Source organism: Ochotona princeps, unplaced genomic scaffold, assembly GCF_030435755.1.
Source record: "Ochotona princeps isolate mOchPri1 unplaced genomic scaffold, mOchPri1.hap1 HAP1_SCAFFOLD_1937, whole genome shotgun sequence".
NCBI lineage: Eukaryota > Metazoa > Chordata > Mammalia > Lagomorpha > Ochotonidae > Ochotona > Ochotona princeps.
The window spans coordinates 2,205-21,571 of record NW_026699826.1 but is presented as its reverse complement, the minus strand read 5'-3'; the positions used below and the strand labels follow the sequence as shown (position 1 = coordinate 21,571).

The 19,367-nt window shown below is 47.6% G+C and overlaps 1 protein-coding gene across 1 annotated transcript; it reads left to right on the top strand.

The window, feature by feature from the left end:
• Window positions 1-15,293: 15,293 nt before the first annotated feature.
• LOC131479255 (merozoite 31 kDa surface antigen-like) lies at window positions 15,294-16,101 on the top strand. Its single transcript, XM_058659802.1, has 2 exons — window positions 15,294-15,864; window positions 15,959-16,101. The coding sequence occupies exons 1-2, from the start codon at window positions 15,294-15,296 to the stop codon at window positions 16,099-16,101; spliced, it is 714 nt and encodes a 237-aa protein (XP_058515785.1).
• The last annotated feature ends 3,266 nt before the right edge of the window (window positions 16,102-19,367 follow it).

Sequence of the window (19,367 nt, the reverse complement as noted above, 5' to 3'; positions counted from 1 at the left end):
ACTGGCTTCTCCCTCTGAAACAATATGAGCTCTCCTTTTATATCAGACATGTGCCTACAGAGGCAGTTCCAACTACCTTACTTATATGTATATATACATGTATTGGTTACGGTTGGACTTCTGTACACAAACTGTTTGATATCAAGGTGGATATGAACATGTATGTAGAAGCAGCAAACAACGCCAGCTGCGGGTATTTCCGTATATTCGCTACAATACACGTAAACGCACATACACACGTACAGACATGAATCTACAACCCTAGAGAGATCCTAGGCGCATACACATAGTATTACTGTGTGCTACACCTCCCTTTCAACACCCGTGTGCAGTAGCGTGCACCTTGCATTCCATCCGAGTACGGCCTCGGCATGCGCTTCCGCCGCTATATAAACATACATATATGTATTTATAAATATATACAAATACCTATATATACATACATAAAGAAAGAGAGAAAGGGAGAGAGATAGAGAGAGAAATATTGATGTACACAGGCCTGAGATTAGATCTGGGTGGTATCGAGGCATAATCATATCCGTGAGCGATCCTTTGTGTCTGTATACTGAATAAATACGCACATCGCCGACAGGAACTAGATTGAGGCGGCCACACACAGATATATACGAGGAGTATGACACATGTAGAAGAGACGTGTAGGTTTATCGCGATCATATAAGATATGAAAACACACATACACATATATGTGTAGAGAGAGAGATAAGAAGAGATACATATGCGTATATATTCATATATACATATCTGTAGTAAAGGATACATAGATCCATGTGTTTGCAGAGATTAAATTGTCGCGGCAGTGACCCTGTTATATCCCGCGTTGCATATCGTAGTCTTTTTTATCATGCACTACTCCCACAACAACCAATGGTGCACTCTTCCGCAGTTAGCAGCCTCCTGTTTGTGCTGCTCTGTTGCTGCTGTCGTTACTCTCAGGGAGACTTTCTTTTGTTGTCGTGTGTGGGGTAGACGCTGTGAAGATACGTCCTACATAGCTGTAGTGATACTAAACGCAACATATATATATGTATATATGTGTATACCTCAGAGTTTTTGCTGACGAGTGTTGTGTGATTCGAGCGTACTACAAGAGTGCTACTGCTTGTGCTACTATTACTCCTGTTGCTGGAAAGTTGTCGTGCCCTGTAGGAGGGTGAGGAAGCCTTTTTTTTAGTGCTGTTCCTTTCTATTATCGGTTGTTTTGCTCCTATTACACCTGCTGTCCTCCTATTACTGCTTCCTGTTCTCTGTTTCTGATAGACTCCTTCCTCCTTTATTCCGTGCTAGTCTAACTGCTGCTGCTGCCACTTTTTTTCATGGCTGCTGCGGCTCCTGCGTTCATGGCTGCTACAGCTTGGTCTTCTACGGCTGCTTCTGCTTCTAATGTGGTGAGTACAGTTGCTGCTACTTCTGATATTACTGTCAATTGCTGGTGTTGGTGCTACTCTCTTTTCCTTTTAGTTAACAGTCGGACTGGTAGTAGATTTCCTGCTTCTAATGCTGCTGCTGCTGCTTCTTTGCATACTTCTGCTTCTGCTACTCTTCTTACTGTCAGTTGCTGTTGTTGTCATTGCTATTACTCTGCTTTCCTTTCATGTAATAATCATTGTAGTAGTAGTGGCAGTACTTGCAGACGATTTGCTGCTTTTAGTGGCACTACTACTGCCGTTGCTGCTGCTTTGAATATTGTTGCTCATTCCACTGGTCGTACTGTCAATTGTTGCTGTTGTTGTTGGTATTGTTGCTGCCGCTGTTGTTGCTATGACTCTCATTCATTTGTAGGTAATAATAAATTCGCTCTTGTCGATTGAAAAGCCGATGGAGCGCATGAAAAACTGAGCGAAGACGAAATTCTAGGGGCAATTGCTCTTACATTATAATACCTCCTTTTCCACTAGCACTGCTACTACGTATACTACTACCAACACTACTACTGCTACTACAACTGCTAATTTTACCGCTACTACGTATTCAAGTAGGACTGCTACTACCACTACTACTACTATTACCCGTATTATAACCACAAGGACGTCTGCTACTACTACTACTACTACAATTACACTCACTATCAGAAAAGAATAAAGCACTGATTTCTCGTGAGCCACAAACATCTCCGTGTGTATAAGCAGTTGCAGTAAACTGTACGCGTGTTACGCGTGTGATAAAGCCTCTGTGTGTTGCGCTTGCGCGAGAGTACATATGTGTGACGACGCTAGCAAGAGTAAACATATATATGTGGCGCTTCCGACAATATATGCACATATAGCTATATATACATATATATACATGTATGATATATATATATACATATATGTATATATATATATATATGCATGTATGATATATATATATACATATATTATATATATACATATATATATATAAATGTGGCGCTGGCGACAGTATAAGCATATGAATACATTATATATATATATGTAACGCATGCGACAGTATATTCATATATACATGTGGCGCTTAGGATAGGGTATGTCGGTAAATTACGTAAGCGTGTTGTGTATCATCATTGCTGGTGAAATACCTCTGTAATACGAACATGCTAGAGATTGCGTGTGTTACTGATTGCACCTGCATGTGTTGGACATTTGCAAGAGAGAATATGCGTTAAAATGTTTTCTGTACTTGTATGAAAGCTGGCGAGGCGTGTTTTCCGGTAGGCAAGGCTCTGATGCCGACGTTTTGCATGCAGACGAATGCTACGCAAAATAGAGCAGCATATCTCAGCCAGCCCCAGTGTTATGATCGTATACTGATGTGACTTGCAGGCTTCAGGCGTGTGTGTAGATACACACACACACACGTCTTCGAGTCCGACAGTCCACTGCTCACAAGAAGACAGAGCTTTTTCCTCCTATTTTGTTGCAACCAAAGATTGCAAAAGCATTATTAGTAGTATTAGTGCTAGTATTAGTATTAGTAGTGATAGTGGTACTCATGGCGGGTGAGTGGTCGTGTTGAAAGTAGTGGTAGTGGCAGTAGGCTTCGAAGAGAGAAGGATTTCCAAGTCAGTTGGAACCTTGCTTAGTTGCATGTGTTAGTGGTGCTGCATGATCCTATTCGCACCTTTACTGATGCCGAACTAATTGAACGTAAACATTTCATGAACATGCACAAAATACACATGAATATACATTATCTTATGTATCTATATCCACATATATATATATATATATATATATATTGCATAGGTTCGGCGAATGTGTGTTACTGGCTATCCTAAGAAGCTGCACTACTACGGAAGGAAAAAGCGCTTTCTGAAAAAGACTTGTGACAAGGAGGATTACTACACCACATACACACACAACGACACGTGGCAACACAGAACATACACAAATGATGCTGCATGCAGCAAGGACCGCTTTACATGTAACATCTGCAATCACATATATGTAAATATACATTCATGTATGTGTAGGTGGACATGTATATATGTTCGTCCGAATGCACCCAAGCATAAGTCAGCTATGCTGTAGATGTCGCAGAGAACGTATCTTTTCGTGAGCTTTCTCCTCCAACGGCGGTGGGATACCTTCTTCATATGAATGGAGTGCCCAAAGACTTCAGAGCATGATATGCGTATCTGTCTGCAGGCACTGCGTATAGCCCCATTTCCTCAGGCCGTCTTCTCTCTCGTAGCTATCAGTATATGTGCATTTTCCAAGCACAGACTTACAGCCGTCGCGCTAATGCTGCCATTCGTTCATTACATATATATAATATATATATATAAATAAATAAATGTTGTCCTGGTGTTGCCAGATCGCATTAGATAGAATGCCGAAGATTTTCCCAGCGGCGCATGATCAGTGAGTTGTGCCCGAACGTGAAGACCGTGACGCCTCCCGTGCGCGTTACTCCTCAAAGTCAGGAGCGTTGAGCGGGCCTGCCGACCATTTATTCACAACGAGACGACGTTTCCTTCCTAGTTTAGAAAATTACAACATGCGCGGGGCATTGCTAGGGGACTTCATATCACGGACACGTACACGTTTAAAGAAATTTGTTGGCAAAGTTATATTCTTCTCGTCAAGGCGCACGCCCTTGTGTGTACACAGCTCCAGTACTAGGAGACTGTCATATTATGAAGATGCCAACACGTAAAAGCGGTCGATTAGTCATATTCTTCTCTTCCTCACTGCAAACGCCCCCGTTTGTGTACACGACTACAGCATGGAAAGCACCCCGAATATGTACGCACGCGCGGGGTAGCAAACACGTTGGCATTCATATTCTTTCCATCACTGGACAGGCTCATGTGTGTACACAGCTACGGTGTGAAAAGAACCCAAAGGGATTACGAACGCGTGACGCATCGGGCACGGCGGCGGTACCATAGAAAAATATCTTTTCCACCTCCAAGCCTGTATGCCTTTTGTGCGCTCATCATGAGTGTCAGTATGTTTCAGTACACACATGTACATATTCTAAGAACATGTAGAATACTGTCGTGCCTTTCCCTGCGCACGCCTCTTTTACAGCTATCATTGGAGAAGCAGATTTGACCTTAACTCTAACATGATTTCAAAACGCGCACACGTGTATACTCTGAGGTGATGCGTAATACTACGACGTGCATATACATGTGCAAGCCTCCCTTAAGGTTATCAATATGCAAGCAAATCCTACCTTAACAGTATGTTTTCACATACACACACAAGTGTACTCTACGGGAATGTGTAATACTAGAAATGCATTCACATGTGAGCATGTGTTACGGGTTTCGTGTGCAACCATAGTTCACACTAGCGTACATATTCGACAACATTAGAACGTGCCTTTATATGCCCGCACGCCTATGTTACAGTTTCTGTAAGATATCTAGAAGAGGTCCACTGAGGTCCACTACAACGTAGCTTATTTTTGCACGGCACTCGCATGGTCTCACGTCTCTCTCTGTTTGTAAGCGTTAAACGACGATCAGTGTGAACGTATACCCAGCGGTAGCGCGCGCTGCTACTGGAGGGGTTTCTGCTGTGTGATATATGTGTCTATATATATATCTATACAAGCATTTACTAGCTTCGATTTGCAAGGTGACAGTATTACTCTGTCATACGTGCGTTTCCGCCTGTTCGAGTGCACGAGCTGAGATCGAGATTGTGTAATAAGCAGCTTGAGAGACCCTAATGATCCGTATACACACATAGGAAGCCTAGTCGGAGAAACTCCAATGTCAGACAAAAAGCTGGTACTTGTCGCATGGATGTCTTTTCGGAAATACTGTTCCTGCAGCCACTTCTTTGTTTAACCTGCTTGTGCTGGTGCGAGTGCTGGGCACCATCACGTTACAAGGTGGTATCATGAAAGAAGGTCTATTTGAAGCCTGTTTGCGGCTTCAACGTGCGTACGCAGTCGCGGGGAACGCCTACTCTGCCATTTGCACGTGGTCAGAACTTCCTACACAGACGTCGTATAGACATACAGACATGGATACACAAACTAGGACATAATTATATAGTAGAGCATAATAGGGCATATTAGGGGCAACCCCATACCTCTACAGCGAAGTCATACTCAGCTGAAGACATTTTTGAGGAAGGAAGAGGGAAGCGTTGGCTCCATCATGACGAAGGCCACCAGCACTGGAGATTTTGTTACCACTGTAAGAGATCCCTTGCTACATAGACATTGGGCATATACTGTGTATGATGACTTTGCATGTTGTACAACCAGCTGCCCGCCATATTTATCAGTCAGTGGATGTGTATATGTTGTGATTTACATACACTCACCAAACACACGTCCACATTTGCAGGCAAAGGATACGTATAAGAAGATGTGTTATCCACTCGAAATGATAATGCATCACGTGGCTATCATTATCATCACTGAATCATACTGCTTTTGACTGCAAACACCTACTGGGTGAGGAGGTATGCTCTTTTCTACGACAATGCCAACCTTATCCATTCGTCTTCATAGCTGCACATGAATGTGATCGAGCACCCTCAACACGAGGGAGAGAACTAGATTGATTGTACGGCAAGTTGTATAGAAACAAGGAGAGACTTGACTGTCAACACGTAAATACAGTAAGAATGAAAGTCATATTGATGATTTACTTGCGGCTACATGTACATTCAGATATGCCCGCATTGCCGAGAGGGACTTTGCGGCTGTTAGTTGTAACTCTACGCAGAACCGTTGTGTAGAGACCGTAGCAGACCTCTACATGAGAACGGCGAGCTTTACGTTTATGTGATCCGCTTCAGTAATTGCTCGTCCCACATTGTCGACACTTAGAACCAAGCACATGTCATCATCCGACGCTGTATAACCGGTGCGCGTAGGCATAGGCCTCTAGATGCTATTGATTTGCTTCGGGGTTATACCTTACACTGATTCCAAATGTGTACATCCGCGCGAATACCCGTACCTTGTAGTTCGCGGCCCAGCAAATTTGCATGTGTATCGTTTCACCTGTCTAGGACACAAAGCCAAGCAGGCAGCCATCGAAGAAACCTCATGTGGCAACAGCAGCAAAGCTGCTACTTGGGCGAGTTTGCCCTATACGGACTTATTTAGAGTCTCGTCTCCGGTAGGTTACTGCCGGCAGCACTGAAGTAGTATACGCTAGGAGAGGGGAAGCGAAACTGAGTAGTCGACTGGAGCACAAGCGACAAGAAGGAGAGCGACATACGAACGAGCACACGCTTATAGCACAAATCAATGCTCCAGGATAGGTACCAAAGCAGTGACGACGCTGCTCATGCGCAGAGTTATCTTGTCGATCGTCGGCACAAGCCCGACGCGTTCCTACCCTGGCAAACTCCTCGAAACTTCCATATTTAGAGCTCTGCTGTATATGCCATACTGCGAAAGCCTTGTATCTACAGGTCCGCTTCAGATCTACAGTTTGCTCAGGAAACAGTCTAGTAGCGGTGCCGGTGTGGGGTTCGCTGTGCGGCTCTCGGCAGTCTCGCTACTACACCGTCCCCAATGTTTCTCCAGACAGAAACTATCCTTGTCCATCTGTCCAGATGTGTCGTGAGCAATGTGTCTGAGGAAAAGATGAAGCTTTTCAGCAGCAAGGCTCCTTCCCTAGGGACGGCGCATTCGCTGTCCACAGTAACATCCCTTCGGTGACTGCACGAAGCACTCTGCCCCTTTTCAGCGTAAACATGCACGTATTTCCTGGTCTTCATGCCTGTAGCTCGTACTCTGCTTGTCAGCTTAATTCGTGACTATGTAAGCTTCCTTCCATCCCACCAGTCACAAGCGTGACAGGGCACTGTGCTGGATCTATAGGGGGGTTCGTAAGTACCAGAGTAGTGCTGCTAAGCTGCGAGAAGGACGTGCAGAAAGGCTCTTTTAAGGATCCATACTCAATGACCACCCAGCCCTTCTAGCTATTGCACTGCTACAGCCAGCAAAGCAGGACGGTGTCACGGAGAGAGGAAACGAGATTTGCCGGGTAGTCTCAGCATAATGATAGGTGCTTTTTCTGCGTACGGGTACCAAAGATGCAACACTGTGACATACTATCCTTCCTGGTTCGCTCACCTCTGTGCTGCGCTCGTGAGTCACCTCTACCGCATGTGGTTTCGGCGATGGCTGACCAGCAGTTCGATGAACAGTGGAGGAGGACAACTCCAACTGCCGTAGGGTACGCCTGCAGCGTTCAGGTGTAGGGTGTAGCCTTGAGGCTGCCATGCCGTAGTGGATGGCTGCGGGGTGCGGCGTGTGGTGGGGTATCACTACCGCACACACGGCCTCGTCCGTCCAGCGGACCGCCCCGTCTTTCATACGGCTGGGAGACCCGCAGCAACGTCCTTCTGCTCCCAGAGCACCAAATGAGTGTCCACGCTGGTGTCCACCAGCTGTTTATGAAGTGGCTGCTGGCGCGGAGGCGATCGCAGTCCATTTCCAGCTGCTACGCACTGCGGGATACGGACAGCCGCTGTATGCGATTCAAGTGCCTTCTGGGTGCTGGTCCTTGGTGACTACAACCGGTGGAGCGTTTGAGGTGTCTCGGCTATATAAGGGAGAACTTACAATGCTGTGAATGGTTTCTCATCCATTGTGGTACGTCCACATCCGCAGTTGTCCCCGGCATGCCATGGTAGTTGATGGCTTATGCAGGCGCCACCGTCTTTGCAAAAAGTTGTGTTGCGCTGACTGGAGCTGCTTACTGCATTATCCTCATGAAATATACACTCCTTGCTGTCTGTGGAACTTCTCTTTGCATCCCCGCCCAGGCCGACTGCATAGACCAAAAAATCAGCTGCGGTGATGCACAGGGACGGCGCATCCTCTGACCCGGTTACAGTAAACGGGTCACGTACGAACACTTAGCGGGCTTGGCACAGGGTCGACTTCTGCCAGGTGTTGGTGAGCCTCTAGCAACAATCGACTCGAAATGGTGCCGGGTGTGCAGGTGCTTATGGCTAAGGCGGCGGTCTCGATACTGCTCTTGAACTTGGCTGCCGTCAACAGCGGTGACTCGCCCGGAGAGGTCTCAACTCTAAAATGCGAAAAAAAGACACTCCCCAACAAAACAGGTAAAGAAGAGGAGTATGGAGGGACTACGCTTCTCTTGGAATCTCAAGCCACATTACCGGGCTCTCTAAGAAAAACTGGAATGCTTAAAAAATGCCCACCTTCGACCCCCCGCTTCGACCCCTCAAGGACGAAGAAGATGCTAAAGAGAGAGTAGTCTCCGTCTACGTGGGCCCAGGGAGCGATACACCTGAGCCGGTGCAAACTGTGATTCCAGGCGCATCAGAGACGACAGACGATGCTTCCGACCAAAAGGACAAAGTAGTGACTCTGACTTTTCCGCAGCTGCCAAATACAAAGAAAACCATTTGCGTACGCTGCCAACCAAGCGGAGACAAACTCGCTGCTAGTAAGCAGGACGAAGGAGAGGCGAAGCGGGTCTGCGTTTTGCAGTGACGGTGACACCACCGCCTCCTCGAGGTAACAACAAATAAACGATTTACCACGGAACAACTTTGAAGTGAGGCACGTGCCTCCAGTTCACGGCATGTGTTGTGGGAATGTTCTGTCACGCAGGTCCGCAGTCGTGCGCTGTTTCGGGCGCCACCGTCGCATTGGGAATCCCAGGAGAGGGAGACACGACGCAGCTTAGCTGTGGATCCGGAATGACGCTGAGCCCGACAGATGAAAAGAAGGTGTTTGCAGATGACTGCACCACCGAAAAGGATTTGAAAAATATGATTCTTACGGCCTTCGCGGAGCGGTCAAAGGGATATTACACGTTGACAGCCCAGAAGAATCCCCCGAAGGAGACGATCTGCTACTTGTGTGAGAAAGGTGCGTCAGAAGCTGAAAAGAGCACCGAGAAGTGCAAAAAAATGGTTGCCCTTCGCGGAGGCTCGCAAACCTCTGCACGAGCGTTGTTTGGCGTCGCACTACCCTGTATTCTGATGTTGCTCTATCTCGCTTGAGCATCCCAGCGGCTGTGTTACATTGTATAACAACGGCGAGGTCAAATAGACTGCGGTGCCGGCAGGCAGCTTTTCATACAACAAGAAGTTGGCCGGCGCTCAAGCACATGTTCAGTCGGTTACCTTGTTGGAGAGCCAATAAAACACGAACCTGTGTTGAACAGCAGATACGGAGGCAGCTGCAGCGACAAGCTCTGCAGTGCGCGCACACGTGCTTGCGTTTGCGGAGGAGAGGTCGCGAAAAGCAATGTACCAGGGCATGAGCCTTTCTAGCTCACACGCCTGACAAGCTTACAGCGATTGATAGCAGGAGAGGGCCAGAGCACTGTACGTACATTGGCAATCTCTGTTGTACGTATATTCCTTTACCCCGAAAGGGTTCTAGTGGCTGCAGTACAATAACCACGATAGTGCGACCATCTTTTATCGACAAAAAGAACTGCTATACCATACACACAGCGACAACATAGAACATACTTAAGTGTTGCTGCATGCAGCAAGGACCGCTTCACATGTAACTCCTGCCATCATATATACGTATATATATATATATATACATGTCTGTGGAGGTGGACATGTATGCAAGTTCGAACTTAATCACCAAAGGATAAGCCAGTTCGGCTGTAGGTCTCGCACAAAACTTTTTTGTAGAATCTTCCCTGCAACGGCGGCGATAGACGTTCTTCATGTGGATGGCGTGCTCGAAGACTTCAGAACATGACATGCTTATCTGCCTGCAGACACTGCGAATAGCCACATTTCCTCAGGGTGTCTTCTCGTAGGTATCAGTGTATACTAATTCCCATGCACAGTCTTACAGCCGCCGCGCTGATGCTGCCCTTTCTTCAATATACATACATATATATATGCTGACGAGGCGTTGCCAGATGGCATTGGATAGAGCTAGTAATGCTTTCATTTTTGCAGAAGGTTTCCTCGGCAGCGAGTAATGAGTGAGTTGTGCTAAAACGTGAATAGCGTGACGCCTACAGCCGTCCTTACTCCTGCAACGTTAGGAGCGTCGAAAGCTCAAACACTTTTCTGGGTGGGCCTGCGGACAATTTATCTAGAATGAGGCGACGTTTTCTTCCTATTTGAAGAAATAACGGCAATCGTGGGATCCCATCAGGGGACTCTCATCTTGCGCAGGCGTACACGTGTGACAGAATAGTTGTTGGCAACATTATGTTCTTCTCAAGAGGCACGCCCCTGTGTTAACACAGCCCCAGTATTAAGGGACTTTCATCTCATGGAGACGCACACATGTTAACTGTTTGCTCCGTCATATTCCTCTCACTGGATATGCCTCCGTTGGTGTAAACAGCTACTGAGTGAAAAGCAATCCGAGAAGTAGGGGCCGGGCACGATGGCAGTCATATTCCTCTCCTCACTGGTCAGGCCCATGGATGTACACAGCTAACATGTGAAAAGCACCCCAATTACGGACGCGTTACGTTGCGGGCAGGGCGGCGGTACCACGCAGAAAAATCCTCTCCAGCGTCCAGTGTGTCTGCCCATTGTGCGGTCATCACGAAGGACAGTCTGTATCGATACACATATATACATACTCCAGGACATGCAAAGCACTAAGACGTGCATTTTCCCGCGCACCCCTCTTTATACAAGCAGATTCGACCTCAAATGTAGTATATTTTCACAACAGGCACATGTGTGTATACAAAGTAATGTGTAACACTACGATGTGCATTAGCATGGGCATCCCTCCGTTACGGTCATCAACATGAAAGCAGATCCTACCTTAATAATATGTTTTCACACACACACACACACACACGTGTGTACTCTAAGCAAATGTGTGATACTAGAAAATGCATTTACATTTGCGAACCTGTGTTACGGTTTCCGTGCGCAACCATATTCTACACTAGCCTGCATACTCTACAAAAATGTGTAATATGAGAACGTGCCTTTGTATGCCGGCACGCCTATGTTGGGTTTCCGTAGAATATTATATAAGAAGCCTACCATAACTTAACATAATTTTACACGGTACTCGTGTCTTCTCACGTACCGCTCTCTCTGTGAGCGTAAAACGACGACCAGACTGACCGTATAACCAGCGCTAGAGCCCGCTACTACTGGAAGGGGTTCTGCTGTGTCTCACATGTATGTATGAGTTTGTATATATGCACATGCAGGTACTAGCTTCGTTTTGCAGTGCAACAGTACCACTCCTTCTAGACCCTAGCTGTCCTACGTGCGTTTCTGCCTGTTTGGTTGCATGATTGCACGAGCTGAGATTCAAATTATATAGTGGTGGTCCCAGGGACTCGAGTAATCTGTATACACACAAAGGAAGCCTAGTAAGAGAAAGTTAAATGTCACGCAGAAAAAATGAGACTTCTTGCATGAGAAAGTGCCTTTCAGAGATATTGTGCCTGCGGCCACTTCTTTATATGAGCTGCTTTTGCTGCTGCGAGTGCTCGGCATCACCACGTTACACGGTTTTGTCATCAAAGGAGGTTTATACGAAGCCTGTTTGAGGCTTCAGCGTGCGCACGCACTGGCGAGAAACGCCTCCCCTGCCATTTGCACGTGGTTAGGATTTCCACCATGGCCGTCGCATCGACGTACAGACACACATACACACAGCAGGACATGAGTATACAGTAGAGAATAGGGCATATTAAGGATAACCCCATACGTCTACAACAGACGCATAATCGGCGGTGAACACTTCTAAAGAAGGGAAAGAGAAGCTTTGGTTCCGTCAGAAGAAAGGCCACTAGCACCAGGGAGGTCATTTGACTACTGTAGGAATTCACTTGCTACATGCACATCGGGCTTATACGTGCGTATGACTTTGTTTGTTGTACAACCGGCTGCCGTCTACGTATACCAGTTAGTGGTTGTGTACAGGTTAGCGTGTACATGGACTCACCAAACATATATCCATGTTTGCCGGCAGAGAAAACGTATGAGAACGTGCGCCATCTTTTTAGAATTATTTTCATCACGTGACTATCATGGTTGTCACTGCGTTATAATGCTTTCCACTGCAAGCACGTACTGCGTTAGGAGGTATTTTCTTCTCTACGATAATATCTACCCTCTCCACTCGTCTTCACAGCATCAGATGTATATGGATAAAGACAACCAACACGATGGTGAGAGATGGACTGATTGTACATCAGGGATTATTAACAGTGTATTAACAGGACAGACTCGTCTGTCGACAAGCAAATACAATCAGATTGAGAATCATGATGATGATGATGAGTAGCAGACATCTACGTAAGAGTGGCTCGCTCTACATTTACGTAATCCGCTTCAATTAATACTTGTTCTACATTCTCGACAGGTAGAACCAGTCACATACAGCCGTTGCCAACGTATATGTCGGGTGCGCCTAGGCATGGGCCTCTACATGCTATTGATTTGTTTCGGAGTGGTACCTTACATTAACGTAAAATACATACATACGCGCGAATATGCGTATTTTGTGTTTTGCGGGTAGGCACATTTGCATGTGTATCACTTGGCATGTCTAGAGACCCAGCGTCAAGCAGGTAGCTATCGAAGAAAGTTCATGTGGCGACAGCAGCAGAGTTTTTAAGCAATTAATACTTGTTCTACATTCTCGACAGGTAGAACCAGTCACATACAGCCGTTGTCAACGTATACGTCGGGTGCGCCTAGACATGGGCCTCTACATGCTATTGATTTGTTTCGGAGTGGTACCTTACATTAACTTTAAATAAATACATACGCGCAAATATGCGTATTTTGTGTTTTGCGGGTAGGCACATTTGCGTGTCTATCACTTGGCATGTCTAGAGACCCAGCGTCAAGCAGGTAGCTATCGAAGAAAGTTCATGTGGCGACAGCAGCAGAGCTTTTAAGTGAGTGAATGTGCCCTATATGGACTGGTTTAGAGTCACGTCTCCCGTGGGTTGCTGCCGGCAACACTCATGAAGTGTATGTAAGGAGAGCGGAAGCGAAACAGAGTAGTCGACTGGAGCACAAGCGACAACATGGAGAGGGAGATACAAAGGAACATACAAAGGAACATACAACCATAGCACAACTCAATGCTACAGGAGGGATACGAAAGCAGTGACGACGCTGCTCACTCCAGACTTTCCTAATCAATCGTCGGCACAAGCCACGCGCGTCCGTACAGTGGCAAACTTTTGGAAAGCTGTATATCTAGAGTTCTGCCGTATATGTCATACTACGGAAGCTTCAATCTGCGATACTACTTCAAATTTACGGTATGCCCAGGAGACACTGCAGTAGCGGTGCGAGGGTCCGCGGTGCGGCTCTAGTGGGTCCCCCTACTACGTCAACCCCAATGTGTTTCAATCCGAAAGCTATCTTTTTTCATCTATTCAAAGCTTTTGTGGGCAGTGTGTCTGTATAGAAAGAGACAAATCCTTCAGCAGCAGGGCTCCTTCCCTGGAAAGCTATCTTTTTTCATCTATTCAAAGCTTTTGTGGGCAGTGTGTCTGTATAGAAAGAGACAAATCCTTCAGCAGCAGGGCTCCTTCCCTGGAAACGGTATATTGGCTGTCCACAGCCACACTCCTTCGGCGAATGGACGGGAGGCTCTTCCCCTTTTCAAAGTAAACTTGGAGGTCTTTGCTTGTCTTCATGCCTGCAGCTCCTACTCTGCTTGGCAGCTTTTCTCCAGCCTATGTAAACTCCCTTCCATCTCACCAGTTACAGGCGTCTCCACGCGGCAGTCGGCAGTGACTTGTGCGCTGCGCAACGGTGTCCGCCAGGGCCGTCGCGCTCCCGCAGTCAACATGGCACTGTGCTGAATCTAAAGGTGTTCATGAACACCGGACGCTTGCCTCTCAGCCACAAATAAAACTTACAGAAAGGCTTTTGCAGGGAGAGACACTCGAGGGACGCACAGCCCTTCTAGCTATCGCCCTGCTACAACCAGCACAGCAGGACGATGTCACGGAGAATGGAAAACAGATCTGCGGGATCTTCCAAACCGACAGCTAGCTGTTTTTGCCGGGCACACTATCCTTCCTGATTCGCTGGCCTCTGAGCTATGCACGCGTTTCACCTCTTCCGCAAGTGGACCCGTCCGACGAAGAGTGGAGGAAGACAATACCAAATGCCGTGTGATACTCCTGCAACGTTCCGCTGCAGGGTGAAGCCTTGATAGTGTCGTGCCCATAGTGGTTGGTTGGGGGATGCGGCGTGTGGTGGGATACCACCTCTGCACACATGGGCTCGTCAGTCCAGGGGACCGCCCCATATTTCATACGGCTGCAACGTCCTTCTGCTCCCAAAGCACCAGGTGGTTGTCTACCTGGGTATCCACCAGTTGTTCATGAAGTGATTGTTGGCGCGGAGGCCGTCGCAGTCCATTTCCAGCTTATACACACTGGGAGATACGGACAGCCGCTGTCTGCGACTCAAGTGCCTTTCGGTTGCTGATCTTCAATCAGTACAACCGGTGGAGCGTTTGAGTTCTTTGACTATCTAGGGGAAGACTTAATAATGCTGTTATTGGTTTATCATCCGTTGTGGTACGTCCACATATGCAGTTGTCCGCAGCGTGCCGCAGTTGTTCATGGTCTATGCAGGCGCCACCGTTTGTGGAGATAGTTGTGTTGCGTTGACTGGAGCTGCTTTCTGCTTTATCCTCATGGGATTATTGCTCCTTGCCGTCTGTAAAACATCTCTCCGCATCCCAGCCTAGGCCGACTGCATATAAAGGTCAGCTGCACGGATGCAAAAGTACGGTGCATCCTATGACCCGTTGACAGAAAACGGCTCAGGCACAAAGACTCAACGGGCGTCGGTCCCGGCACAAGGTCGACGGCTGCCAGGTTTTAATATGCCTCTAGCGACAAGCGACTTCGGATGGCGACGGGTGTGCAGATGCTCGTGACTACGACGGCGGTCTTGGTACTGCGCTTGAGCTTCGCTGCCGCCGGCGGTGACGTCTTCTCCAAAGAGATTCAGACTCTAACATGCAAGAGTACGACAGGCTCTCAAAGAGAAGTTCAAATTGGGGCGGATGGAGAGGTTGCGGTTCTCACAGAAGGGCACGCCACGTTACCAGGCTCCAAGATAAAACTGGAGTGCCCAGCAAGAAACCATACCTTCGACCCCGAGCTTCAATCCCTTGGTGGCAAAACGGAAGATAAAAAGAGAATAGAGTCGGTCTACGTGGACTTAAAGATCAACACATCTGAGCCGTTGCAAACTGCGATTCGAGGCGCAACAGGGACGACAGACGGTGCACCCAGCAACGACAACACAACAGTGACTCTGACTTTTCCGCAGCTGCCGAATACACAGAATACGATCTACATACGCTGCAAACCGACTACTGCTGGAGAACCCCTAGACACTGACAGCGCAGACGTGGGAGGAGATGCGAAGAAGGTCTGCGTTTTTGCAGTGACGGTGACACCACCACTCCCACAAGGTAAGAACAAATAACTAGTTTACCACGTTTGATGGCTGGAGCGAGGCACTTGAGTCCAACTCACAGCATGTTTGGGAAATGTTCTGTCACACAGGTCCACAATCGTGCGCCGTTCCGGGCAGCGTCGTTTTGGGAATCCCAGGTGAGGGAGACACGACGCAGTTTAGCTGTGGATCCGAAATGAAGCTGAGCCAGACAGATGAAAAGAAGGTCTATTCGAATGACTGCATAACTTAAGAGGGCTTGAAAGATATGACGCTTACGCTCTCCGCGGGCACGTCACAAGGTTATTACACATTGAAAGCGGAGAAGAAGCCCCCGAACAAAACGATTTGCTATTTGTGTGAGAAAGATGGAGCAGCTGGCGCAGAGACCACCGAGAAGCGCAAAATATTGATCGTCCTTCTCGGAGGCTCCACACCATTTGCACGTTCTGTGTTTGGCGTCGCACTACCCTGTGTACTGGCGTTGCTTCATCTCGCTTGAATACCCCTGCAACTGTGTAACATTGTGCAACAACAGCGAGGTTAGACAGATTTCGGTGCCTGCAAGCAGCTTTAAATACTGAGCTATGTTACGTGAGCCATAGCAGGAAGCCGGATGGTGCATAAGCACATGTCCAGTTGGATCCGTTGTCGGAGAGCCACTAAAGCGGAGCCTGTGTTGGACAGCAGATACGGAGGCAGCTTCAGCGACCAGTCGCGCAGCGCACCCACACACGTATGCGTGTGCGGGGGAGATATTGCGAGAAGCAAAGTATCACGGATTAAGCCTTTCTAGCCCACACGCCTAACAGGCTTGCAGCCATTGACAGTGCGAGAGGGCCCAAAGCAATGTACGTACAGCGGCATTCTCTACTGTACGTATACACCTTTAGCCCCTGGAAGTGTTTTAGTGGTTGTAGTATAGGAATGAATGTGATGCAACCATATTGTGTCGACCCGCGTGACCTTGATGTAGGCAGCCAGTGCATGTGTCTTCTAGGCTGCATCAGCTAGTGTCCTGCCTGTTTGCCTCCAAAATGCAAAATTGTGCATACATCGTCGGCGTGCGTAATTCGGATAAATTTGCACGGCGCACAGTGTCGAACTTTGATAGTGAGCACCACGCACGTGTGTTGAGGCAGTGAAGATCCAACACTTTCCGTGAGGATAGATCACTACAGAGCCACGCAAGTGACAGCGAGTAGTCCCAGCAGACCTCTACGTTAGGCGTTGGGCGACAGCGCTGCAGGTCCTAGTGTCAATACAGCCCCACACACAGATAGTGCGTATACATGCGTGTGACTTAGTAAGTTATATATGAGTTGGCAAGCGTGTCACTACATTTTTATACTTGAACAGCGCCTACATACACTTATGACTTTGTATGATATATAAATGGTGTGACACGCGTGTCAGTATGCGTGTACATGCACATAGGGAATATATATACACGTATAACTTTATATGTAGTATATGTACGTACGCATCGGGTGTATATAGATACGTAGGAGTTTGTAGGTTACATGCACAAGTTGATGAGCGGATAGGAATATTGGTACAGTCGTACCTACACATAAAGTGTATATATGCACGTATGAATTGATATTAATGAGCTGACAGGCGTGTGTGCACGCGACGTCATCAGATAGGGTGGGGCAAAGGTTGTGACGTGATTAAAAACTCCTGAATATTCCGCTGCTTTAGTATATGACTGGATACTTGTGGATTAAGGGGTGCACACGTACACTCCCTATAAATACGGAAACTGCAGCCAAAAAGAAAGTATATCACAGTTGTACGTCTAACGGTATAGGAATTGCATGGCTTCGGTAAGAAAGTGATGGTGTTGTATGAAGAGGAAGTCCCAGTGAAACAACAACCCAGCGTTGGCGTCGTGCCCTGGACACGGACCGAAAGGTACTGCGACACTAGTGCATACTGTACACACGAACATACGCACATTGGTGCGGTGGACGCCCAGGAGTTTACGATGTAAGGGACGGGGCACAGCTCGATACCCTATTAGTACAGAATTGAGTAAGACACTTAGATGTCTGCTGTGGATGCTGCTACAGTTTTCCACACGTACACACGTATACGTACATTATATATATATATGTTTACACATGCCCGGAGACGTGTGAATTGTTGGCGAGAGGCGGATTATTGATATGCGCACTCCGTTAGAATTAGCACAATCACAACAAACATGTAGCAGCAGCACTAGGAGCAAGTAGCAGCAGCAGCACTAGGAGCAAGTAGCAGCAGCAGCACTAGGAGCAAGTGGCAGCAGTAGTACCAGCAAGTAGCAGCAGCAGTAGCAGCACGCAGCAGCTGCAGTAGCAGCAGCAGTAGCAGCAGGAGTAGCAGCAAGTAGCAGCAGCAGTAGCAGCAAGTTGCAGCAGCAGTAGCCGCAAGTAGCAGCAGCAATAGCCGCAAGTAGCAGCAGCAGTAGCAGCAGCAGTAGCAGTAAGTAGCAGCAGCAGTAGTAGCAGTAGCAGCAAGAAGCACCAGTACGCAGCAGGAGGTGCCAGCAAGCAGCAGGAAGTACGAGCAAGCAGCGGAAAGTACCAGCAAGCAGCAGGAATTAGCATTAGCAGCAGCAACAGTTAGCGTGCCGCCATCGAAATTGGAATGACACCACGTCGAGGTATGAGACCTGCTCACAAGACAGCTGCTGCAGATCACGCATGTGAAGTCTCCATAGTGCTTTCTGCTCCATGTGTACTAGTCGGGACAATTCATGCTGCAGCACGCGCCTCAAGGCGTTCCTTTGATTAGCCTGAGGTAGTAAGATAGGAGTCCCGTCTTTCTTGGAAGCGTCATGGACAGATGAGTCTCGAGAACTTGAGACACGTAAAAGCAAGAGGCTTTAGTGCTCTCAGAAAACACTGCCTGTGTTTCTGCCGCTGAGGGGGCGGAGGTGGACGCATGTGTGTGTATAGGAGCGGTGTGGTGATTGTGCTGTTTGCGTCACTCTTCATTGTATATTTTCGCAGTAGACTAGCAGCTGCTCTGTCTGCTTTGTGTAGAATAGGTCAGAAACAAAAGCGACTTCGTCGTATCTCAGTGACACCCCAAACCATTGAATGCACTGCCAGTGCTCCTTGATACATGATGGGCCATGCGGGACAACGTTCATTGGTGTACGTACACCCATTTTAGTCGCCATAGACGTATGCCTTCTGGTAGATCGCCGGCAGCTATCTGTAAGCTGGACAAAGATCTCTGGTTCACATACACCCATTTCTATTACCGAAGGCCTAATTCTTACTACACATAGAGCCAGCGGCTCACCGCGTGTTGGAAGAAGGCCTCTAGTGTACTTACAACCAATTTGACTGCCCTAAAGTTATTCGTCTTCAGAGTCATAGCTACCAGCTCTCCGCATGCAAGACGACAGCCTCTGGTGTACATACATACACCCATTTTGGGTGCCCTAGGGTTCTTCATTCCGAGATTATGGCTAGCGGCTTTCAGCATGCTGAATGGCGACCTCATCTCCACATACGCCCATGT